The sequence below is a fragment of the Macaca fascicularis genome, chromosome 20 (assembly GCF_037993035.2).
Source record: "Macaca fascicularis isolate 582-1 chromosome 20, T2T-MFA8v1.1".
NCBI classification, from domain to species: domain Eukaryota; kingdom Metazoa; phylum Chordata; class Mammalia; order Primates; family Cercopithecidae; genus Macaca; species Macaca fascicularis.
Window position 1 is genome coordinate 28,265,904 of NC_088394.1, and position 24,142 is coordinate 28,290,045.

At 52.6% G+C, this 24,142-nt stretch overlaps 2 protein-coding genes across 2 annotated transcripts in view; both read right to left on the reverse strand.

The window, feature by feature from the left end:
• Nucleotides 1-18,782, reverse strand: part of MVP (major vault protein) — a 28,027-nt gene extending 9,245 nt beyond the window's left edge. Inside the window, exons 1-7 of the mRNA XM_005591582.5 lie at nt 18,734-18,782; nt 8,535-8,694; nt 8,131-8,326; nt 5,134-5,257; nt 4,924-5,055; nt 2,843-2,937; nt 1,713-1,949 (exon numbers count right to left, since the gene is read on the reverse strand). Of these exons, the coding sequence (XP_005591639.2) occupies nt 1,713-1,949; nt 2,843-2,937; nt 4,924-5,055; nt 5,134-5,257; nt 8,131-8,326; nt 8,535-8,659 (909 nt within the window). The 5' untranslated portion in view covers nt 8,660-8,694; nt 18,734-18,782. The remainder of the gene's footprint in view (nt 1-1,712; nt 1,950-2,842; nt 2,938-4,923; nt 5,056-5,133; nt 5,258-8,130; nt 8,327-8,534; nt 8,695-18,733) is intronic.
• Nucleotides 18,783-19,113: 331 nt separating this feature from the next.
• On the reverse strand, nt 19,114-23,957 carry PAGR1 (PAXIP1 associated glutamate rich protein 1). The gene is made up of 3 exons (XM_005591581.4): nt 23,104-23,957; nt 22,819-22,901; nt 19,114-19,608 (listed from the first exon to the last, which is right to left on the reverse strand). The coding sequence occupies exons 1-3, from the start codon at nt 23,583-23,585 to the stop codon at nt 19,409-19,411; spliced, it is 765 nt and encodes a 254-aa protein (XP_005591638.3). The 5' UTR covers nt 23,586-23,957; the 3' UTR covers nt 19,114-19,408.
• Between the last annotated feature and the right edge of the window lie 185 nt (nt 23,958-24,142).

Here is a 24,142-nt window from a genome sequence, read left to right on the forward strand (position 1 = left end):
TACCCAGGCTGGTCTCGAACTCCTGGCTTCAAGCAATCCTCCCACTTTGGCCTCCCAAAGCACTGGGATTATAGTCACGAGCTGCTGCGCCTAGCCTGCCATTTCTTTCTTATGGCTGAATGATATTCCATTGTATGAATATGCTACAATTTTTTATCCATTCATTAAATATGTACATTTGGGTTATTTCTACTTTTTTTTTTTTTTTTTTTTGAGACAGTCTTTCTCTGTCACCCAGGCTGGAGGGCAGTGGTGCTATCTCAGCTCACTGCAACCTCCGCCTCCCGGGTTCAAGCGATTTTCCTGCCTCAGCCTCCAGAGAAGCTGGGTTTACAGGTGCCTGACACCATGCCCAGCTAATTGTTTTTTGTATTTTTAGTACAGAAGGGGTTTCGCCATGTTGGCCAGGATGGTTTCCAACTCCTGATCTCAAGTGATCCACCCGCATTGGGCTCACAAAGTGCTGGGATTACAGGTGTAAGCCACCGTGCCTGGCCTATTTCTACTTTTTCTGCCTCCTGTTTTTGCAAATAAAATATTCCAGAAACATGGCAGTACTCACTTGTTTACGTACTGCCCATGCTGCTTTCCTGACATAACAGCAGAGTTGAAGAACTTCCACAGAAACGATGACTCACAGAGCCCGGAATATCTACCATCCAGCCCCCTTTACAGAATGAGTTTGGCAACTCCTGGTATTCCCACATATAGTTCAGAGAGGGGATGAGGTAGGGGGTGGGAGAGGGTAAACCAAGAGGTTTGTTTTACGAAAGATGACAAAGCAAAGTGCACACCAGAATATAAAAGATGTGAAGTATAGTCACTGCGTGATGGTTCAGTCCACTACAGACTGCACATGGTGGTCCCGTAAGATTATAATGGAGCTCTTTTTTTTTTTGAGATAATCTCACTCTGTCGCCCAGGTTGGAGTGCAGTGGCACGATCTCGGCTCACTGCAGGCTTGATCTCCGGGGTTCAAGTGATTCTTGTGCCTCAGCCTCCCAAGTAACTGGAATTACAGGTACCCACAACCACACCTGGCTAATTTTTGTATTTTTAGTAGAAACAGGGTTTCCCCACGTTGACCAGGCTGGTCTTGAACTCTTGACCCCAAGTGATCCACGTGCCTTGGCCTCCCAAAGTGCTGGGATTACAGGCGTGAGCCACTTGCTGGCCGATAATGAAGCTTTCATACTGTGTTTTTCTTACCTTTTCTATGGCTAGCTACGTAAGTACTTACCATTGTGTTCAGCTGCCTGCAGTATTCAGGACAGTCACATGCTGCACAGGTTGGCAGCCTAGGAGCAGGCTACACCATCTAGCTTAGGTGATAGTAGGCTGTGCCATCTAGGTTTGCATAAGTGCACTCTTTTGCACAAAGACAAAATCATCTAAGGACCATTTCTCAGACTGTATCCCCACATTAAGTGGCACATGACTGTATCAGAGAGAGTTTCAGAGTCTCAGGCAGAGGGTAGCCAGGAGACCTTCCCAGAAGGGGAATTAACTTCAGGTCTGAGGGGTAAGTTAGAGGCTGCCAGGAACCAAATGGGCCAGTGTCTCAGGCGTGTAAGAACTAAGCGTGTAAAGGCACAGAAGGTATTCCCAGAACGTGCCTCTGGAGGAGAAGGGAGAGAGGGCAGAGGGCCTCCTGCCACTAGAGGGCATACATCTCCCAGGACAGTCCTCTGTGGGGGGTGTAGGGACCTCACCTTGACCACACGCTTCTGCCCCAGCTGATTCTTGCCATCCGGTCCGACAGGGTCGAGAATCACACAGTAGTTGTGGGGGCCCAGGGTGGTGATGGGCACAACCCCCAGCACCTCCTCGTGGACATCTGGCACGTGGGCCTCCGTGTCCTGCACCGTCACCAGCCACTCCTCCCCAGTGCGGCGGGACACTCCCCGGAAGTCCCGGAAGTTCCGCCGAGCCCGGAGGTGCAGGGCTGTCTGCAGAGCAAGGTGTTGGGTATTTGAGTGACCTGCCTCCAACTTCAGGGATCTGCGAGCCAGATTGGCCACCAAACTCTCCCAATGCTCCCAGGTCTCAGGGACAATTTCTACCAATCCAGGGATTTTTTTGAGTCGGAGTCTCGCTCTTGTTGCCCAGGCTGGAGTGCAATGGTGCGACATCAGCTCACTGCAACTTCCACCTCCTGGGTTCAAGCGATTCTCCTGCCTCAGCCTCCTGAGCAGCTTAGATTACAGGCACATGACACCACACCCAGCTAATTTTTGTAATTTTAGTAGAGATGGGGTTTCACCATGTTGGCCAGACTTGTCTCCAGCTCCTGACCTCAGGTGATCCTCCCGCCTCAGCCTCCCAAAGTGCTGGGATTACAGGCGTGAGCCACCGTGCCCGGCTGACTTTTTTTTGAGACAGGGTCTTGCTCTGTTCCCCAGGTTGGAGTGCAGTGGCGTGATCATGGCTCACTGCAACCTCTGCCTCTGGGGTTCAAGCGATTCTCCTGCCTCAGCCTCTGGAGTAACTGGGACTACAGGCATGCTCCACTACACCCAGCTAATTTTTAAATTTTTGGTAGAGATGAATTCTATGTTGCTCAGGCTGGTCTCAGACTCCTGATCTCAAGTGATCCTCCTGCCTCAGCCTTCCAAATTGTTGAGATTACAGATGTGAGCCACTGCACCCGGCCCCAGAAAGACTATTTAACTCTTCAGATGATCCAGAATACTCCTCAGGCAATCTGATCTCTGAATTTTTTTTAAAGTGACCCTAAAATTATTGCTTCTCTTTCACTCTCATGCCATTCTGCCACCATTCTCTGCCACTCAGAGGGTTCCCTAGCCCCAGGTCCCTTAAACCCAGCTCCAAAAGCACCAACCTTTTCCGTAAGGATGACGGCGTCCACCAAATCCAGAACCTCCTCAAACACCGCTGGGAGGTATGCCCCCACTGTGGTGACCAGCCATTCTTCCCCTGGGCCAAGAGTGGAAGGTAAGGGACAAGAGTCCTCCAGCCTGCTCCCCACCTGCCCTCCCCCACAGCCTAGACACGGGATTGACAGATTTCATAGGCAAAAAGACACCACTGACTCCAGGCTCAAGGTCATGATTGCAGTCCTTTTAGTCCTTTTTTTTTTTTTTTTTTTTTTGAGACGGAGTCTCGCTTTGTCTCCAGGCCAGAGTGCAGTGGTGCTATCTCGGTTCACTGCAAGCTCCGCTTCCCGGGTTCACGCCATTCTCCTGCCTCAGCCTCCCGAGTAGCTGGGACTACAGGTGCCTGCCACCTCGCCCGGCTAATTTTTTGTACTTTTAGTAGAGACGGGGTTTCACCGTGGTCTTGATCTCCTCACCTCGTGATCCACCCGCCTTGGCCTCCCAAAGTGCTGGGACTACAGGCATGAGCCACTGCACCCAGCTGACTGCAGTCCTCTTATTCACTTCTTTGAGGCCAGAGGAAAACAAACCCACCCCAGTTTTTTTTTTTTTTTTTTTTTTGAGACGGAGTCTCCATCTGTTGCCCAGGCTGCGATCTCAGCTTGCTGCAACCTCAGCCTCCTGGGTTCAAGTGATTCTCATGCCTTAGCCTCCTGAGTAGCTGGGATTACAAGCACGTGCCACCAAGCCCAGCTAATATTTGTATTTTTTGTAGAGATGGTATTTCACCATGTTGCCCAAGCTGGTCTGGAACTCCTGGCCTCAAGTGATCTGCGCATCTTGGCCTCCCAAGGTGCTGGGATTCCAGGCATGATCCACCACGCGCGGCCTAAAAGCCTTCCTAAGATGCCCAAGTTGCTGCTATAACAACAGCCTGCGGCCGGGCGCGGTGGCTCAAGCCTGTAATCCCAGCACTTTGGGAGGCCGAGACGGGCAGATCACGAGGTCAGGAGATCGAAACCATCCTGGTTAATATGGTGAAACCCCATCTCTACTAAAAAGTACAAAAAACTAGCCGGGCAAGGTGGCGGGCGCCTGTAGTCCCAGCTACTTGGGAGGCTGAGGCAGGAGAATGGCGTGAACCCGGGAGGCGGAGCTTGCAGTGAGCTGAGATCTGGCCACTGCACTCCAGCCTGGGCGACAGAGCGAAACTCCGTCTCAAAAAAAAAAAAAAAAACACACACACACAAAAAACAACAACAGCCTGCTCTGCCTTCTCTAAGCTCCAAAGACCAACTTTTGTCCTTCCGCTAAAATGGGCAGCAGAACTGCCTCTGTTGGAGTTGTGGATGTCCTTTGGTTTATTGGAGAAGTCAGAGTGCCTGGATGCAGGTCCCAGCCTCGCCCTGCCTGGCCACACCCCAGGGCAAGCAACCTGCATTCTGTATCCCAGTGTTAATATATAGAAAGTGGTAATGGTAGTACCTCGAGGTAGTACCTCTGTTGCCCAGGATGGAGTGCAGTGGTGCAATCACAGCTCACTGCAGCCTCCACTCCTGGGCTCAAGCAGTCCTCCCTCTTTAGCCTTCTGAGTAGCTGGGACCACAGGTGAGTATCACAACACCCGGCTAATTTTTAAACTCTTTGTAGAGAGGGGGTCTCACTGTGTTGCTCAGGCTGGTCTTGAGCTCCTGGGCTCAGACGATCCACCCACCTTGGCAAAGTGCTGGGATGACAGGTGTGAGCCACTGTACCTATTGGCCTACATTTGTCAGCTGTATTTGAATATCTACTTTGTTGATCCAGAATCAGATAAGACATGGCCACTGCCCATAGCTCATGGTGAAGGTGGGGGAAGGAAAAGCCACATCCTCATGGTCACGGTCACATTTTCCAAACCAAGTGGAAACAGCATGAAATGGCGGTGGCAAAAGGAGGACAGTGGGTGGCCCTCAACAGCTTTCAAAAGATACCAGGAAAGCACCTCTCTGAGACTACAGGAGGCTTTCCCCAACCTTCCTCTGCTTCCCCTGCAGTGGGGACCCCCCCTGCCCACCCCACCATCATCGCCTCTTGGTGAACCCACCTGTCACCCTCTCCTTGCCGTCCCGGTCCCAACACTCCTTGCGGGCCCTCAGTCGCAGAGCCTGGTTCTGCCTGATGATGGTGGCCTGAATGATCTCCACAACCTCCACTTCCTTCCGGGGGATGTACGTGCCTGGGGAGGGAAGGTAATGGTCAGAAGGTATCAGGGCTATGGCAGGAAGGCAGGGAGCCCTATGGAGACAGAACTTACCAGGTCCCTCGAAAAGCCACTCGTCTCCTGCCACCACCTTGTCTCCATCTTTATCCTCAAAATCAAGCAGCGCCTTTAGATGGAGGGCAGTGTTGGGCAGAACCACTTGCAGGGGTGTGATGTCCTAGTGGGGAAGAAAGTGGAGACACAGAACAATCAGTACTGTGACCCCCCCATGCCTGATGCTCTGGAGGCGGGTCCACAGCATCCATCTCTGTATGTCCTGAAATAAGACCGGGGTGGAGGCCGGGCACAGTGGCTCACACCACTCATCCCAGCACTTTGGGAGGCTGAGGTAAGAGGATCGCTTGACCTCATTCAAGAACCAGCCTGGACAACATAGCAAGATCCCATCTCTGAAAAAAAAAAATTTAGCCAGGCATGGTGGCGGCGCACACCTGTAGTCCCAGCTACTCTGGAGGCTGAGGTGGGAGGATTGCTTGAGCCCAGGAGGTTAAGGCTTCAGTGAGCTATGATTGCACTACTGCACTCCAGCCCAGGTGGCAGAGCAAGACCCTGTCTCATAAATAAATTAAATAAATAAATAAATAAAGATCAGGAGACATGACCAAGGTCACACAGCTAGTGAGAAACTGAGTCAAGACTTGAACTCTGGTTTTGAGTGAAGCCTGCCCACCGTGGCCAACTCTGATGAGGCTGGTCCTGGGCTGAACGAGCGAGCAGAGCGACTCCACTCCACCCGCTGGCCACACACTGGATGTCGAGCAGGGCTGGAGGCTCGCTGCTCAGAGAGCCTTTCCCTGCTCATCTCCTTCCTGCAGGGCACCCTGGTTGTGGTGGAGAGAACGTATCATGAAATTTAAGTTCCAGCAAGGCGATAACATACAGACGCTAACCATTCTGTCCCAGTAGACTACAAATACTGTCAGGGCAAGAGGGTCTTCAGGAGTTCAGATGAAGGAGAAGTTAGAGAAGACCCTTTGAACTGAAACGAGGGCTCAAAGGAAAGGCTGTTTTGTTTTTTTTTTTGGGGGAGACGGGGTCTCCCTGTGTCGTCCAGGCTGGACTGCAGTGGTACAACCATGGCTCACAACAGCCTCAACCTCCCAGGCTCATGTGATCCTCCCATCTTAGCCTCCTGAGTGGCTGGGATTACAGGTGTCACCCCCAGCTAATTTTTTTTTTTTTTTTTTTTTTTTGAGACAGAGTCTTGCTCTGTCGCCCGGGCTAGAGTGCAGTCGTGCAATCTTGGCTCACTGCAACCTCCACCTGCTGGGTTCAAGTGATTCTCATGCCTCAGCCTCCCAAATAGCTGGGATTACAGGCACGCACCACCACACCTGGCTAATTGTTGCATGTTTAGTAGAGATGGGTTTTCACCATGTTGGCCAGCCTGGTCTCAAACTCCCGACTTCAAGTGATCTGACTACCTTGGCCTCCCAAAGTGCTGGGATTACAGGCGTGAGCCACTGTGCCCAGTCGAACGTATTCTTTAAAATGAAATCTTAGGCAGAGCGTGGTGGCTCACACCTGCAATCCCAGCATTTTGGGAGAATGAGGTGGAAGGATCGTTTAAGCCCAGGAGGTTGAGGTTGCAGTGAGCTATGATCACCCCACTGCACTCCTGTCTAGGCAACAGGGGGAGATCCAGTCTCAATAAAAGAAAAAAAAAAAAAAAAAAAAGGCCGGGCACAATGGCTCATGCCTCTAATCCCAGCACTTTGGGAGGCCAATGCAGGTGGATCACGAGGTCAGGAGATCGAGACCATCCTGGCTAACACAGTGAAACTCCGTCTCTACTAAAAATATAAAAAATTAGCCGGGTATGGTGGCGCATGCCTGTAGTCCCAGCTACTCGGGAGGGTCAGGCAGGAGAATTGCATGAACCCAGGAGGTGGACCTTCTAGTGAGCCGAGATTATGCCACTGCACTCCAACCTGGGCAACAAAGTGAGACTCCATCTCAAAAAAAAAAGGTACAAAAACCCCTATATACTCTTCACTTGGATTCCTTAAGGGTTATTGTCTTAATCATTCTTCATTTTCTCTACCCACACACTTCCCCCAAACTGTCTGCACCTAAGTGGACATGAATGTCTCTAAAAGTTCCCCATGTCCTGCTATTATGCTTTCAGGATCAAGCAGCACTGATCAGTAAAGTCAGTAAAAAAAACCATTAAATGGCCAGAAGGTAAAGGTAGAAGAATACGTAAGGGAATGAAGGTGGGACGTCCACCTGCTCAGGCCCAGGCCCGAGACCAAGAGGGACAAGAGCCTGGCTGTAGGTTCAGGCCTGTGATGGCTTCTCCTAGAATAGGCACAGCCTGGGGCCTGGGCTTGTCACTGCTGCTTTGGCACTGCCCACCAGTGTCTGGCACTGGGTGAATGAACTGCTTAATCTTGGCACATGCCATTTAATGCCAGACTGGGCACTTCTGGTAGGCTCTGGAGCCTGGGAGATTAGCAGGTGAGATGGACCAATAGTTCTCAGAAAAGAGGCAGGTGTGTTTGGGGCATGTGTGGAGGACGGGGGTGGCTGGAGGTGAGTGGAAGTACAGTGAGTCAATTCCACCCTTGGTGAGAGCCAGCAAATCTCTCTCCCCACCCCTCCCACTGCCCTGGTTTGTTTTCCCTTTAGAAAACAGTACAGGCTGAGCACAGTGGCTCATGCCTGTAATCCCGGCACTTTGGGAGGCTGAGGCGGGCAGATCACCTGGGGCAGGAGTTCAAGATCAGACTGGCCAACATGGTGAAACCCCGTCTCTACGAAAAATACAAAAATTAGCCAGGCGTGGTGGTGGGTACCTGTAATCCCAGCTACTTGGGAGGCTGAGGCAGTAAAATTACTTGAACCCGGGAGGTGGAGCTTCCAGTGAGCCAAGATTATGCCACTGCACTCCAGCCTCGGCGACAACAGCGAAATTCTGCCCCCCCCCCCCCCCGCCAAAAAAAAGAAGGCGGCGGCGGCAGCAGTACAGAGCCCAAGGCAGGTGGAGGACAGGCAGGATGGGGCACAGGGAGAGAGGAAGCCAGGTACCTTTTCCAGCACCTCCCCTGGGTACAGGGGGAAGGGGTCCTGGGCCAGCCGGATCTCGAGGTCAGCGTGGCGAAGCCGAACTTGCCCTGTGACATCAAACAGCACCAAGCCCTGGGCATCCCGAGACACAGGGTTGGCCACTGTGCAGTAGTGACGTGGGGGGACGGTCACCATGCGCATAGGGGCAAACAGTACCCTGCAGGAAGATGAGAAGAGGTGTGGGGACCTGGGACCAGGTCTCCCACTACCAAAGGGGACACCAAATAAGAGAGAAACCTCTCTATCACCCAAGCGAGGGCCATTCCTGCTTGGGAACAGGGAGGAGGAAAAGGACCATCATGCCAGCCAGACCAATGGGTCCCCACATCCCTAAGGCTCCCCCACAGCCCAACCCCCACACCCACCTCTCATTGTCCTGCCGGATGTAGGTCTTTGGCCCGACCTCCACACGGGACACGTTGCTGTTCTGGTCCAGCACATGGATATAGTGGTATGGGGGGATGCGGATGATGAACTCTTCAGTTGCCATGGTGACTCCTAAGCCCAGGGCTCACCAGAAGATGACTGGTAGGTGGGGGAGAGGACACAGGATGAACCCAGGGAGCCTGGGATGGGGCAGTCATGAGTCTGGAGACAGGCTCTGGGTGGGATACGGCCCTACCTCCTCCAGCCAGCTCACTGCACCCTTCCCTGTCCGCATCCACATGCCCACCGCTCCCTGTCTTCACCCCACCCAAGACGACACAGCCCATCGTGACCGTAAAGAACGGCTTGATGCAGTGAGCCAGAGGCCCAGGGTTCCTTGCCAATTCCTTTCCCTTGCTCCCATCAACTACTTTCCCCTACACTGCCACCAGCACTGCAAAGAGCTTCAGATCAAGGCACTCCCAGTCTCTAAGGTGGAGAGATACAGCCAGCTGGGAGACTGGGGAGCCATGGAGGCAGTGACATGGCCTTGTCCAGCACGCAATGGGCAGCTGCTCCGAGGAGCTGCCTGGCTCCTCCAGAGGGAGGCAGCCCTTTATTTCAGAGAATCCTGAGTCCCCAGCTGTATTCAAATGTCAGCCCACAGCCAGAGAATATCTGTATGCCTCAGGTAGTCCATTGGCTAGGATTCAGCCATAAACAAACAAAAGGGATGTTTGCATGAGCTGTGTCTATGCTCCTCCCCCGTTCTTATGCTGTAGTAATCCTGGGCTGAATGTGAAGACCTAGTCCACTGCTCATGAAAGGGATCCCAGACAGAACTGAGGCTTCCATAGAACCAGCTGCATTAGTAACACTGCAAATCACTCTGGCCGCCTCCTCCCCAGTTCTCTCCCACCCTTAGCTCCTACAGTTGTGAGCAAGGGTGGGGTGGAAAGGAAGGAGAAGGGGGATGATTGATTATCATGTTCCAACCACCCCATCCCACCTGCTTCTGAATCCTGAGTGGTTTCACCTAGTGCTTGGCCTGTTCAGGAATGTTACATGCCTACCTAAGCCCCACCCTTGCCCCCAGCACCCCTTGGACTTTGGACAAGTCCCTTTGAGTCACACAAATGGGACCAAGTTTACTAGGTGCTCTAGGGCCTCATCCTTAAGAGACTCAGGTCAGACTTTTTTTTTTTTTCTTTTTGAGACGGAGTCACCCAGGCTGGAGTGCAGTGGTGCGATCATAGCTCACAAAAGCCATGCCTCAGCCTCCTGGGTAGCTGAGACTACTGGTGTATGCCACCATGTCTGGCTTTTTTTTTTTTTGAGATGGAGTCTCGCTCTGTCACCCAGGCTGGAGTGCAGTGGTGCGATCTTGGCTCACTGCAAGCTCCGCCTCCCTGGTTCACGCCATTCTCCTGCCTCAGCCTCCTGAGTAGCTGGTACTACAGGCGCCTGCTGCCACGCCCGGCTAATTTTTTGTATTTTTAGTAGAGACGGGGTTTCACCGTGTTAGCCAGGATGGTCTTGATTTCCTGACCTCGTGATCCACCTGCCTCAGCCTCCCAAAGCGCTGGGATTACAGGCGTGAGCCACCGCGCCCAGCCCTTTTTTTTTTTTTTTTTGTAGAGATGAGTTCTCATTATGTTGCCCAGGCGGTCTTGAACTCCTGGCCTCAAGCAATCCTCTTGCCTCTGCCTTCCAAAGTGCTGGGATTACAGGCGTGGGCCATCACACCTGGCCGATGAGGAGCCTCTTTTGTCTGGTGGTGGCCTCAAAAATGTCTGGCTAGGACAGGTGCAGTGGCTCATGCCTGTAATCCCAGCATTATGGGAGGCAGAGCAAGACTCTGTCTTAAAAAAAAAAAAAAAAAAAGTAGCTCCTCATCAATTCTACCATCTACCCAGCCTCCAACCCCAGGTGAAAAATACAAGTGAGGGGAAGAAGGGAGTGGCCTGGCCGAGGACAAACAGGCAGGAGCCATAAATTACAGAATCAAGGCTGGATACAGCCCAAGAGGAGTTACACTTGAGCCTCACAATCTATAAAATTTCAACTTTTTGTTTAGAAATTGTGAGTCTTCACAAAATCCCAATTCCTGCTTCACTTGAAGAATTAGAAGACCAGCAATACAGCCTACAGTCAAGCAGCAGCTGCCCCATTTAGATGGAATACAAGCTTTCCCACCTACCACAGTCCCCACCACCCCCTGCTGCCTTATAGCCACGCCACTGCACTGCCCGGCTATTGTTTAAAAACCCTTTAACTTGGCTGGGCATGGTGGCTCACGCCTGTAATCCCAGCACTTTGGGAGGCCAAGGCAGGTTGATCACCTGAGGTCAGGAGTTCAAGACCCAGCCTGGCCAACATGGCAAAACCCTGTCTGTACTAAAAATATAAAAATTAGCCGGTCATGGGGGTGGGTGCCTGTATTCCCAGCTACTAGCTGGGCTGAGACAGGAGGACCGCTTGAACCTGGGAGGCAGAGGTTGCAGTGAGCAGAGATCGTGCTATTGCACTCCAGCCTGGGCAACAGAGCGAGACTCCATCTCAAAACAACAACAACAACAACAACAACAACAAAACCCCTTTAACTCAGCAGTGTCCACTGATGAGGAATATTCTAAATCTTTCTACAATGATGGGGAATATTCTAAATCTGTGCTGTCTTTGGACTAGCCACATCCACATGTGGCTCCTGAACACTTAAAATGTGGCTAGTGGCATGCTGGCTCATGCCTGTAATCTCAGCACTTTGGGAGGCTGAGGCGGGCAGATCACGAGGTCAGGAGTTTGAGACCAGCCTGGCCAACGTGGAGAAACCCTGTCTCTACTAAAAATACAAAAATTAGCTGGGCGTGGTGGCACATGCCTGTAATCCAGCTACTTGGGAGGCTGAGGCAGGAGAATTGCTGGAACCCGGGAGGCAGAGGTTGCAGTGAGCCAAGATCTCACCATTGCACTCCAGTTCTGGGTGACAGAGCAAGACTCTGTCTCGGAAAAAAATAAATAAAATGTGGCTACTGCATCTGAGGAACTAAATTTTAAAATCATTTTTTGAGACAAGGTCTTGTTCTGTTGCCCAGGCAGGAGTGCAGTGGCACAATCATGGCCCACTGCAGCCTCAACCTCCAGACTCAAGCGATCCTCCCACCTTAGCCTCCTGAGTAGCTGGGATTACAGGCACGTGCCACCATGCCTAGCTAATTTTTTCATTTCTTTTGCAGAGACAAGGTGCTGCTATGTTGCCTAGGCTGGTCTCGAACTCCTGGGCTCAAGCAATCCTCCCGCCTCAGCCTCGTAAAGTGCGGGGATTAGAGGTGTGAGCTACCATACCCAGCTAATTTTAAATTGCCAAATATGGCTGGTTGATCCCATATGGGACAGTGGAGCTCTCAATAGTTGAGACCCAGACAGGGACAATGAGTCCTTCAAGGCCACAAGCAAGTTAGTGGTACTGTCGGGACTAGAACCCTGGTGGAATGCCTGGTCCTGTCTTTCTAGAGAGGCCTCACGGTCCCATGGTTCGGGGCACCCATGCCGACCCAGACTGCCCCGGCCTACAGCTCTCATCGGCTGTTTTCATGTTTTTATATAGTTTCCTCACTGCCTTGCCTCATTCTGAAAGAGGTTACAGTTTGGGTTTGTTTTCCTGGCACACTTCCCACATCACAGGGAGGTTATTCTGCTGCTCATTCTTTCATCTTGCAACTTTGTATGGGATCTGACCTTGATACTTTTCTGTTGCTCATTTTTGCTCAAAGTTACTTTCCCTTGGCTGGGAGGAGGGTGGCTTGTCTAACCTCTTCTGCGGTTTGGGAATACAGGGGTTTGCTTTCCGATCTCCTGGCTCTGTTCCTCTTGCCACTCTTATGGGGACCTTGTCTTTTCTTCCTATTGCCCCATCCTGCTCACCTTTGATTCTACCCCCCAGTTACTCCACAATACAGGGCCCTGTTCTGGAAAGTCCAGAGGGCTGGGACTCCTAGATCTGGATTTTTTTTTTTTTTTTTTGACGGAGTCTCACTCTGTCACCAGACTGGAATGCAGTGGCGCAATCTCAACTCACTGCAACCTCTGCCTCCCAGGTTCACACCGTTCTCCTGCCTCAGCCTCCCGAGTGTTGGGACTACAGGTGCCCACCACCATGCCCAGCTAACGTTTTGTATTTTTTTAGTAGAGACATGGTTTCACCATGTTGACCAGGATGGTCTCAATCTCTTGACCTTGTGATCCACCTGGCTCTGCCTCCCAAAGTGCTGGGATTACAGGCATGAGCCACTGCGCTCGGCCCTTTTTTTTTTTTTTTTTTTTGAGGTAAGGTCTTATTTTGTTGCCCAGGCTGGAGTGCAGTGATCACAGCTCACTGTGCAGCCTTGAACTCCTCAGCTCAAGGGATCCTCCCATCTCAGCCTCTTGAGTAGCTGGGACTGTAGGTACGTACCGCCACGCCTAGCTAATTTTTAACTTTTTGTGGGTATAAGGTCTCTGTTGTCCAAGCTGGTCTCAAAATCCCGGCCTTAAGCAATCATCCAGCCTTAGCTTCCCAAAGCACTGGGATTACAGGTGGAGCCACCACGCCCAGCCAGGATGCCTGGATCTTGGTTCTCAACCTTATGGGATCAGTGATTTGAACAAGTCCCTTGACCACCCTGTGCCTGTTTCCTCATCTACAAAATGAGAATGGATATCATCATCAACCGAGTTAGCACATAAAGCACTCAGAACAGAGCCTGGCTCTTAATCTGCACTCTGACTGCAGAGGAGGAAGAGTGCCTGAGGCCCAACTTTCCTATCCAGTGAGGGATCTGGGGAATATAACCAGTGCCGGGGGCTCCCTGCCTGACCCGGCATGCTGGTTTAAGCCTCAGTTATTTACTGGTCAGTGGCAAGTCTTGTTTCACCCCAGCTGCAGGGATGAAACAGCAAGTAGGGCTTTCACTGCCAGGTGAAGCTTTTTCCACTGCTCCCTTGGAGGGTTCTCTGCAGGGCCGAAACCTGGCCAGGAAACCAGATGGGAGAAGAGGAAGGGCTGGGGCTGTAAGCGGAGGTATGGACAGGGCTCTGAGGCCCCCCGGGAAGATTTGAACTCTAGAAAGCTGTGCAAGGTTGGAAGCAGGCTCTGGGAACGCCCTCCATTGGCTCATCGATGGATGATCCCCACCACGCCCCCCACAGCTGAGGCCTCTCCACCATCTGCTGCCCCAGCTGGACCCAATCAGGTGGGCTGAACGCCTCGCCCGGCTCAGTGACTCAGCAAGAGTCATCCTCACGGCTGGACTCCTGGCTTGTTCTGAGGCCAAGCCCTCAGCAACTGCCCCTGCGTCAGCACCAGGACCCCACCTCACCTCCCTGACCACCCACCTGCCATGCCCTAAACCTGGGCCTTCCGCCTAGACCACCCGCCAGGTTCACCCAGGACAGGTCTTGCCTTCTACCCTCGCCATTCATGGAGGTGAGCCAGGGAAACCCTTTGACTCAGGCAGCATTTTGGTGACAAGTCTCAGATTGAGGTTTTTGTGGTTTCCTTCCAGATGACATGCGCAGTTAGAGCATTTACTTAAAATAGATCAGGGCCCTCAAAAGACAATAGCAAGGATTGTGTTGACCTTTGGAAAGCTCTGCCCAGCCCTCAGGCTTGGTCCCTGCTCCCCAGATCCACTCATCCACCCATCTTCCTTCAGTCCCTGCTTCTGAGACCTGCCCTAGTCGGCTCTCAGTATAGATGCCCAATCTTGCCTGATCACACCTCCCTCAGGGGTCATGAGGCTCCTGCAAGAACCGCAGCCAGCTTTCACCCCAAATCCCACCGGGGTCTCTCCCACCACGAGGGTAAATGGACAGGAACTAAATAGCCTGTCCAAAGCAGAAACCAGGTTCATTGTCTAGTTAAAAGAGGGGCTTTTGCCTGAGAGAGGTGGCTCACACCTGTCATCCCAACACTTTGGGAGGCCGAGGGTGGGAGGATGGCTTGAGGCCAGGAGTTCAAGACCAGTTTGGGCAACATAGCAAGGCCCCATCTCTTTAAAGAAAAAAAAAAAAAAAAAAAGGCGGGGGGGGGGGGAGGGAGACCGGGTCACAGACTCTTGGCTCAAAAGTAAACTTCTGCTACAGCAAAACTTAATAAACGAGTCATGAGTCACTACTTCCCAGAGATCTTCAGGGTCAACTGTAAGTAGCTGATATACTGAGTTTTTTGTTTTTTGGAGACAGTCTCACTCTGTTGCCCAGGCTGGAGTGAAGTGACACAATCTTGGCTCACTGCAACGTCCACCTACCTCCCAGGTTCAAGCAATTCTCATGCCTCAGCCTCCCGAGTAGCTGGAATTACAGGCACATGCCACCAAGCCTGGCTAATTTTTTGTATTTTAGTAGAGATGGGGTTTCACCCCAGGGTGGTCTCAAACTCCTGAGCTCAGGCAATCTGCCTGCCTCGGCCTCCCAAAGTCCTAGGATTACAGGTGTCAACCACCACTTGCGGCCACTAGTGAGTCTTAAATAGCAATTGACCAAGTGACCACACTGCCTACCAAGTCTGCAGTGAGCAGAGTGGCACCACCTGGAGGCTTGTTAGCAATGCAGCCTCCGGCCCCACCCCAGAGCCACTGAATCCATTGGCATTTTAACTCGACCCTCAATGACTTGCACATACATTAAAGTCTGAGCAACTCTGGTCTAAAGCAGAGACTCTTGGCCCAGGCTACACACTGGTCATCTGGAAATCTGTTTTTTTTTTGTTTGTTTGTTTTGAGATGGAGTTTTGCTCTTGTTGCCCAGACTGGAGTGCAATTGTGCCATCTTGGCTCACTGCAACCTCTGCCTCCCGAGTTAAGCAATTCTCCTGCCTCTGCCTCCCAAGTAGCTGGGATTACAGGCGTATGTCACCACACCCCACCACACCCGGGTAACTTTGTACTTTTTTAGTAGACAGGGTTTCGCCATTTTGGACAGACTGGTCTCAAACTCCTGACCTCAAGTGATCCACCCACTTTGGCCTCCCAAAGGGCTAGGATAACAGGCGCCCAGCCTTCTGGAGATCTTTTTTAAAGCTACCCGTCTCCGGTGATTCTGTTTAATTGGTCCGGGTGAGGTTCATGCATTGCTATTTTAAAAAGTTATCCCTCTGACTCTTAATATATATCCGGGATTGAGAGCCAGTGGGAAAATGCCACTCCAGCAGGTTTTATCACTGCCAGCATGCTCCTGGGCCACTTACTAGCCTCTGAGCCTTCCTCTCCAGTGAAGTGAGAATAAAAGTGACTGTTGACCAGGCTTGGTGGCTCCCGCCTGTAATCCCAGCACTTTGGGAGGCCGAGATGGATCACTTGAGGCCAGGAGTTCAAGACCAGCCTGGGCAACATAGCGAGACCCTGTCTCTACAAAAATCATAAAAAATATTAGCTAGGTGTGGTGGTGCACACCTGTGGTCCCTGCTACTTCGGAGGCTGAGGTGGGAGGATTGCCTGTGCCTGGGAGATCAAGGCTGCAGTGAGCCATAAATGGAGCACAGGAATGCACTCTAGCCTGAGCAAGAGTGAGGCCATCTCAAAAAAAAAAAAAAAAAGAAAAAAAGTGACTGCTTCAAGTCAAAGGTATTAGAGACTGGAAGGTTTCTGGTGCACAGTAGGAACTGGGAGGAGGATAAAGATCAGTTCCAGGCCAGGCGCTGTGGCTGTAATCCCAGCACTTTGGGAGGCCGAAGCAGGAGGATCGCCTGAGCTTAGGAGTTCGAGACCAGCCTGGTCAACATGGTGAAACCCCGTCTCTACTAAAAATACAAAAATTAGCCGTACATGGTGACAGGCACCTGTAGTCTCAGCTACTCAGGAGGCTGAGGCAGGAGAATTGCTTGAACCCAGGAGCAGAGATTGTAGTGAGCTGAGATTGCGTCATCGTACTCCCACCTGAGGGACAGAGCAGAGACTGTCTCAAAAACAAAAACACAGCTCCGATTGCAGGCTGCTCATCAAGGGCAGGGAATTGCACTCATTCTCCTCCAGCCCCTTCCCTTACCCAGGTCCAAGCAGCCTCCTTTGTCTCCAACCCCAGGGCTCTTGCTCCAGGCCGTCCTGAGGTTGGAGGCGAGGTCGGTGACCTGGCCCCGCCCCCAGACCTTACCACAGCTTCAGGTTCAGGAAAAGGCACATGAAGTTTGGTATAAACAAGGACACAACTTCACGGAGTTTCTCACTGATTTAAATATTGTAGTCTTTAGAGAATGGGTCACATGACTCAGGAACTGCCAGCAGCCTGTTTTCACCCAGCGGCTTCCTGGTTTACCCCCTTTAGGAGACCATTAATGGAAATTGAGAATCTGTCTCACTTTTTTTTTTGTTTTTGTTTTTAAGCAGCACAGTTTTAGGAACGATTCTTCCCAAGGAAATTGTTTGTGAGCTCCAGTCTAACTGGGCCACTTTGTGGGAAGGGGAGCAGCCTGGTGGCCTTTGGGAGGTGAGGGGGAGACAGAACAGCTCAGCCAGCCCAGACCTCCACTTGTCCTCCCTCCCTCCTCCCACCCCTGCCAATTAAGACCAGTCACCAGAGGCAAGAACCTCCTAGATCAGAAGCGACCCAGGAACCAGGCTTCAGAACCCCGATCTTCATTAATTATTTTCTAAACTTGCCTAATCATAGAACTGAGCTATAATTCTTTAAAAACAAAACAAAACAAAAAACCACACACACACAAAACAGAGACAAGGGTCTCATGTTGCTCAGGCTGGCATGGAACTCTTGGCCTCAAGCCATCCTCCCACCCTGGCCTCCCAAAATGCTGGGTGCCTGAGCCACCAAACCCAGCCCTGGGCTGGAATTCTTAATCCCGCTCCCGCTGCTTTTTGCAGGCCTCACTTCTGACCCACTGGGTCTAGGTTTCCAGGAGAGAGCCTCTTTCCCTGTGTTCCAGGCAAACGCCCCCCAGTAACAACTCCCATTTCCAATGAGCTTAATCTGTGCCAGGCAGTGTTAAGTGTCCTCTGACTCATGTTATCCTCACAATGAACCTGGAAGTTAAAAAACTTGCCCAAGAGGACACAGTTATCAAAGGATGGAGCCGGAAGTCTAATCTGGGTATGACTGTAGAGACCACAAACTAGGAGGCAGTGGCTTCTCAGGCAGAAACAGGAAGATTCTAAGCCAAGAATAAGGACTAGAGGACCTGGGTGGGGCGGGGTACTGCCCAGATGGCGCCAATGGCAATTCAAAGGTGAGTGTTTCCTACAAGCTGAGCCAGCGCCCAGCCTCTGCTCCCCCACAACCTGGGAAGGCGGCACCCAAGATAACCTGAGCACCCCGTTACCTTGGAGCCCTGAGGCTGTCTCTGGGCCACCCACTCAAGGTGGCCCCCCTACCTGCTCAAGGCTACAGAGGGCTGTCTTGCCCAAACAGCCACACCCCAGGGCCAACCCAGTGCTGTGTGCCAAGGGAGTTTCTGAGAGCCACCTGATACCCCACGTGACAGCTGGCCTTTCCCCCATCACCCAGGGGCCACCCAGGCGGAGAGCTGAGAACACAGGGGCCATCAGCCTCGCTATCACCCCCACCCCCAAGTGCTTCACTCCCAAGGGACAGCTCTAAGCTCCCCAGAATCTCAGGCTGGTGGGTCCAGCTGAGCATCCTAGTTTTCACTTTCTCCTCCCAAAAAGGAAAGAACCTTGGCCACTAAATTCTACACCTTCTGGAAATCACTCTAATGACTTCCTGAATGACTGACGGAGGCCAACAGCTGGCCCAGCCCTGCGTGGAGCAGAAACAAACCTTATCTGTCATAGTTAAGGGCCCTGAATGGGGACAGGTCAGAGCCCAGGTCCCAGGACAGTGCAGGCAAGTAGAGCAAGCACCGATCTAGCACTAAGATGGGGTCTGAATGACCCTGTAAGGTCCCCCACCTGATTTCCCATGTGGGACCCTGAAGTCAGAGAGGGGCCCGAGAGTTGCAGGGGGCTGGGGGATGGTGTTGGTGAGTTAATCTGCCTTTACTTCAAAACCCAGAAAACCCCAACTATTGGAAAGTGAAACCTCCCAAAGCAAAGCCACCGCCCATCCTCCTTCCCCGCTCTGATTCAGACATGTTTTCCCTGCCCCAGCAGAAGCAAGGCCCTTGAAAGCAAGACAGGAATAAAGAGAGCCTCGAGGGATACAAAGATCTGCCCCTGATTTGGGGTTTGGGGGGCTAGTACAATGTACTCACATCTAGAAGGGCAGCTAGCTGCAACCAACGCCTCGGATGGGGAACTCTCACCCAGCCTAGGGGATCACTTCCCAGCAGGGCAAGGCAGGCCAGGCCCAGGGGTGGGGCTTGGGAGTTAAAGAGCCCGTGCAGCTGGTTCTCATTTTATCCTCCGGGCTGCCTCTGCTGCAGCTGAGGGCGCACTGCTCCCTGCGTGCTCATGAGTTTCTGCCTCGGAGCCAGCTGCCTGCACTGGAGTGGGACTGGGAGGGGTTGGAGGGCCCGAGATGGGGCAGGTGCGCCTCTGCCCATCTGGCATTCATTTTCCAATCTGGGTGAATACAATTCTGCCTCTCCCTTGAAGTGGGGCCTAAATGTTGAGCTCCAGCTACAGCCCCTCCTTTTAAGAGATGATAGCTCTGGATCTTTTATTTCAGACTCAGAAAATTCAGTCCAGGTCTCCGAATAGGTGTTCAATAGAAAACACACACACACATGCTCACACACTCTACAGGTGTTCAATAGAAAACACACACACACACACTCACACACTCTCTTCCTCTTTCCTGCAATGTGCTGTTTGGGAGCTTGAGGCTTCTCTCTTCTTCCCAAGTTTCTCAGTGCCTGGGCTGGGGAAGGAGGGCCCAGGCCCCAGCAGGTACAGACACTGCAGCCTAGAGGCAGGAGCAGTGGGAGTCAGTACTTCCGCTGCCGAGGGAAGAGACTACTCCCGGAGGATCGGAGTGGGGGGCTGGCAGGGCTGGGGTCTTCCGAGTCCAGGCTGAAGAGGTCTCTCCCAGTACGAAGGATCTGCTCCTCCAGCTTCTTGTGTCTCTTCATGTCCGACAGCACTTTGTCCAGGCGGGCCTCCCGTTTCTGGCTCCGGGCTGAGCTTCCTGGAGAAGGGGAAGGTAAGATACATGGAAGAGATGGAGGTGGTGTGCACCAGACCTGCCTGGACTTCACTTATCACTTGGGGAGTTGGTTAAACATGCAGGTCCCCAGGCCTCTGTCTTGGAGGACCTGAGGTTCAGGGTTGGACCTCAGAGAGAGTGAGCAGCAAAGATCCTGAATGACAGGAAGGCACAGGTAATGTGAAGACCAGGGAGACACCAGACAGGCGAATGGCAAGAGTAAAGGCCCTAGGACAAGAACAGAATTCTGTTCAAAGAAGAGTGCAGGCCGGGCATGGTGGCTCACGCTTGTTAATGCCAGCACTTTGGGAGGCCAAGGTGGACGAATCACGAGATCAGGAGTTTGAGACCAGCCTGGCCAACACAAAAAATTAGCTGGGCGTGGTGGTGGGCGCCCGTAAATCCCAGCTACTCGGGAGGCTGAGGCAGGAGAATTGTTTGAACCCGGGAGGTGGAGGTTACAATGAGACGAGATCGCGCTACTGCATTCCAGCCTTGGTGACAGAGCTAGACTCCATCTCCAAAAAAAGAAAAAAAAAGTGCAGAGAACTGGAGGTGGCGGGAGAAGCGCTTGGATTCTCCTTTGACATGCTCTTCCCTGGCAAGATGGAATCCCTTGGAAAATTTTAAGTCGAAAAGTGACATGAGGCCGGGCACGGTGGCTCACGCCTGTAATCCCAGCACTTTGGGAGGCTGAGGAAGGCAGATCACGAGGTCAGGAGATCGAGACCATCCTGGCTAACATGGTGAAACCCTGTCTCTACTAAAAATACAAAAAATTAGCCGGGCCTGGTGGCGGGCACCTGTAGTCCGAGCTACTCGGGAGGCTGAGGCAGGAGAATGGTGTGAACCCGGAAGGCGGAGCTTGCAGTGAGCTGAGATCGCACCACTGCATTCCAGCCTGGGCGACAGAGCAAGACTCGGTCTCAAAAAAAAAAAAAAACAAAAAACAAGAAAAGTGACATTTATGGCTGGGCACAGCGGCTCACGCCTGTAATTCCAGCACTTTGGGAAGCCAAGGTGGGCAGATTACTTGAGGTCAGGAGTTCAAGACCAGCCTGGCCAACATGGTGAAACCCCCTCTCTACTAGAAAATACAAAGATTAGCTAGGCGTGGTGATGTGTGCTTATAATCCCAGTCACTCAGGAGGCTGAGGCAGGAGAAACGCTTGAATCCAGGAGGTGGAGATTGCAGTGAGCCAAGATCATGCCACTGCACTCCAGCCAGAGCAACAGAGAAAGACTTCATCACAAAGAAAAAAAAAAAATGACACAATTTATATTTTTAAATGATCATCTGAATTGCAGAAACTGGAAGCGGAGAGCCCAGTTAAGAGCTACTGTAACTATCTAAGCAAGAAAGACAGTGGCTTGGATGGGGATGTGGTGTTGAAAGTAGAGTAGCAGAGGTACTTGGAAATGTACATCTTATAGCTACCAAGACTTGCTGGTGTGAATGTTCAGGTAAAAGAGAGAGAAATAAAGAATGGCTCTAGGCTGGGTGCAGGGGCTCATGCCTGTAATCTCAGCACTTTGGGAGACCGAGGCGGGTGGATCACTTGAGCTCAAGAGTTGGTGACCAACCAGTCTGGGCAACACAGCAAGACTCCGTCTCTCCCCCCCCAAAAAAAAAAAAAAAAAAGAAAAAAGAAAAGAAAAGAAAAAAAGGCATGACTGAGGGTAAATTCTAGGAAGGCATATGGGGTGGGAAATGGGGTCACTGGTGTAATTAGAGGATGTACGTGGTGGTACAGGGATGTGGATCTAGATAATATTGAAAGGCCAGGACTTGGACTTCTGGGAATGGGAAACATGATAAAATTATCTGTAATTTTCCACAATCAATGACTAGTTGTTTTTTAAAAAAAGGAATTATCTGTAATTGTGCTTTTTTTTTTTTTTTTTTTTTTGAGACAGAGTCTCGCTCTGTCGCCCAGGCTGGAGTGCAGTAGCGATTTCAGCTCACTGCAAGCTCCTCCTCCCGGGTTCACGCCATTCTCCTGCCTCAGCCTCCTGAGTAGCTGGGACCACAGGCACCTGCCACCATGTCTGGCTAATTTTTTTTTTTTTTTTTTTTTTTGAGACAGAGTCTCGCTGTGTCGCCCAGGCTGGAGTGCAGTGGCACGGTCTCCACTCACTGCAAGCTCTACTGCCTCCCGGGTTAACGCCATTCTCCTGCCTCAGCCTCCCTGGAAGCCGGGACTACAGGTGCCCGCCACCACCCCTGGCTAATTTTTTTTTTTTTTGTATTTTCAGTAGAGACGGGGTTTCACCGTGTTCGCCAGGATGGTCTCGATCTCCTGACCTTGTGATCCGCCCACCTCGGCCTCCCAAAGTGCTGGGATTACAGGCGTGAGCCACTGCGCCCGGCCCAATTTTTTGTATTTTTAGTAGAGATGGGGTTTTCACCATGTTAGCCAGGATGATCTGGATCTCCTGACCATGATCCGCCCACCTCGGCCTCCCAAAGTGTTGAGATTACAGGTGTGAGCCACCGCGCCCGGCCGTGATTGTGTTTTTTGAGACGAAGTCTCACTCTGTTGCTCAGGCTGGAGTGCAGTGGTGTGATCTCAGGTCACTGCAACCTCCACCTCCCGGGCTCAAGTGATTCTCCTGCCTCAGCCTCCTGAGTAGCTGGGATTACAGGTGCCTGCCACCATGCCCGGCTAACTTTTTGTATTATAAGTGTTTCTTAAAGGAATACGAGAGGCCGGGCACATTGGCTCATGCCTGTAATCCTAGCACTTTGGGAGGCCGAGGCGGGGGGATCACAAGGTCAGGAGTTCGAGACCAGCCTGGCCAACATGGTGAAAGCCCGTCTCTACTAAAAATACAAAAATTGACCTGGCCTGGTTGCATGCGTCTGTAATCCCAGCTACACGGGAGGCTGAGGCAGGAGAACTGCTTGAACCCGGGAGGCGGAGGTTGCAGTGAGTCGAGATCATGCCATTGCACTCCAGCCTGGGAGACAAGAGCTAGACTCTGTCTCAAAAAAAAAAAAAAAAAAAAAAAAAAAAGGAAGACGAGGTAGTAATCTAAGTCATAAAGATAGTGCTACTGGGTGAATACTCTCTCCTGAAGCTGTAAGTTGTGTGGCAGCTGAGGCAGCAAGCAAAGGCCTCTAGGGGAGCCGATCTTGGGTAACTGAGCCCAGGCCCTTCACCTCCCCCAACTGTCCCCTCTCGTTTGTACCTGGGGTGCGTCTCCGGTCAATCAGGGAGTCCTTTGGTGTCACTGGTTCATCATCAAAATCAAATTCCGTGGGCATGTGTGGTCTGGGACAGGTGAACAGAGTGAAGGGTGAGGGCGGTTCTCCCTCCCACCCACACCTGTGCTTCTCCCCTGCCCGGTTCCTCCTCCCCCGCTGGCTTCCCTCCCTCCACTTTCAAAGGTTCCAGGGTCCCACATTTCCCCTCCTTATTTCCTCCCGCCATCAGGGGAGCAGCCCATGGACAAGGTGTAAGAGTGTGTCTTTACTTTTCCTCTTCCTCTTCTTTGGCCTCCGGCTCCTCATCGGATCTCTCCTCTTCGCTCTGGGCCTCCGGCGTGGGAGGCCGGCGGGGCAGGATCTCGGCCTGCAGCTCCAGGGTACCGTGGGCAGCCAGCAGTTCATAGAGCCGCTGGATTTCGGAGGGCGGGGGCATCCAGGGCTGCCCATCTGCGGGCAGCTCCACCTCCTCGTCGCTGCAGGGCACGCACCAGTCATCGGAGTCCTCCTCCGCAGGCTCTTCCCTACAGGCGCTGGGGACTTCTCCCTGCGCCTCCTCTTCCCCGGACCCCTCACGCTCAGTCTCCTCTCGGCCTCCTTCCTCCTCGTCCTCGGCCTTACCGGCCGAGGCAGAGGGGCCTCCGGTATCCTCCACGGCCAGAGCCTGGAGGCCGGAGGTCACTTCCCCTTCTTCAGACAGAGGCGCCGCCGTGGTGGCCGCAGTGTCTCCATGGCCCCGAGCAAGGGACATAGGCCACTAGGGCAGGGACCCTGCGATGACAGCTGCTGGAGTCCGAAGCCAGGGTCCCCCAGGGATCGGGCTCCCCGGGGGATTCGGGACAGTCTCCAGCCAATCAGGCTCCCGCAGGGGACGCCGCGGCCAGACCGCCCGTCCCCGGGAGGGGGCGCTCGGTCCCCACCAAGGACCCCACCCCGTGGATCGAGGTCCGGTACTCCGACGCTCCCGGGCCCCGCAGAAACCACTTTCCGAAAGGGGGAAAGGGGAAAGAGAGGGACGGGCTACTCTTCGCTTCCACGCCGCCTCTCTCCACACCTGGACGCGGCGCCCTCTCCCCAGACCTCGCAATTGTGGGCCACGTCAAGTCAGCCGCCGTACGCACCTGGAGCTAAGACCCGCCTCCCAGGCTGCGCAGGGTCACACTACGCAGGCGCACAGAAATGGCGCGGGAGGCTCTGCTCTAGTCTAGGCTACTTGGAAGAGGAAAGCGAGGGAAGGCTTGCACATGCGCGAGTAGGCGCGCAGGCTTCAGCCCACAGTAAAGATGGCCACCGGGACGGCGCATGCGC

Coding starts and splice junctions, on each gene's coding strand:
- PAGR1 (XM_005591581.4), bottom strand. CDS start 23,585: ATGTCCCTTGCTCGGGGCCATGGAGACACTGCGGCCACCACGGCGGCG. Junction 22,902..23,103: donor AAAGAAGAGGAAGAGGAAAA/GTAAAGACACAC, acceptor CACCTGTCCCAG/ACCACACATGCCCACGGAAT. Junction 19,609..22,818: donor TGACCGGAGACGCACCCCAG/GTACAAACGAGA, acceptor CCCCTTCTCCAG/GAAGCTCAGCCCGGAGCCAG.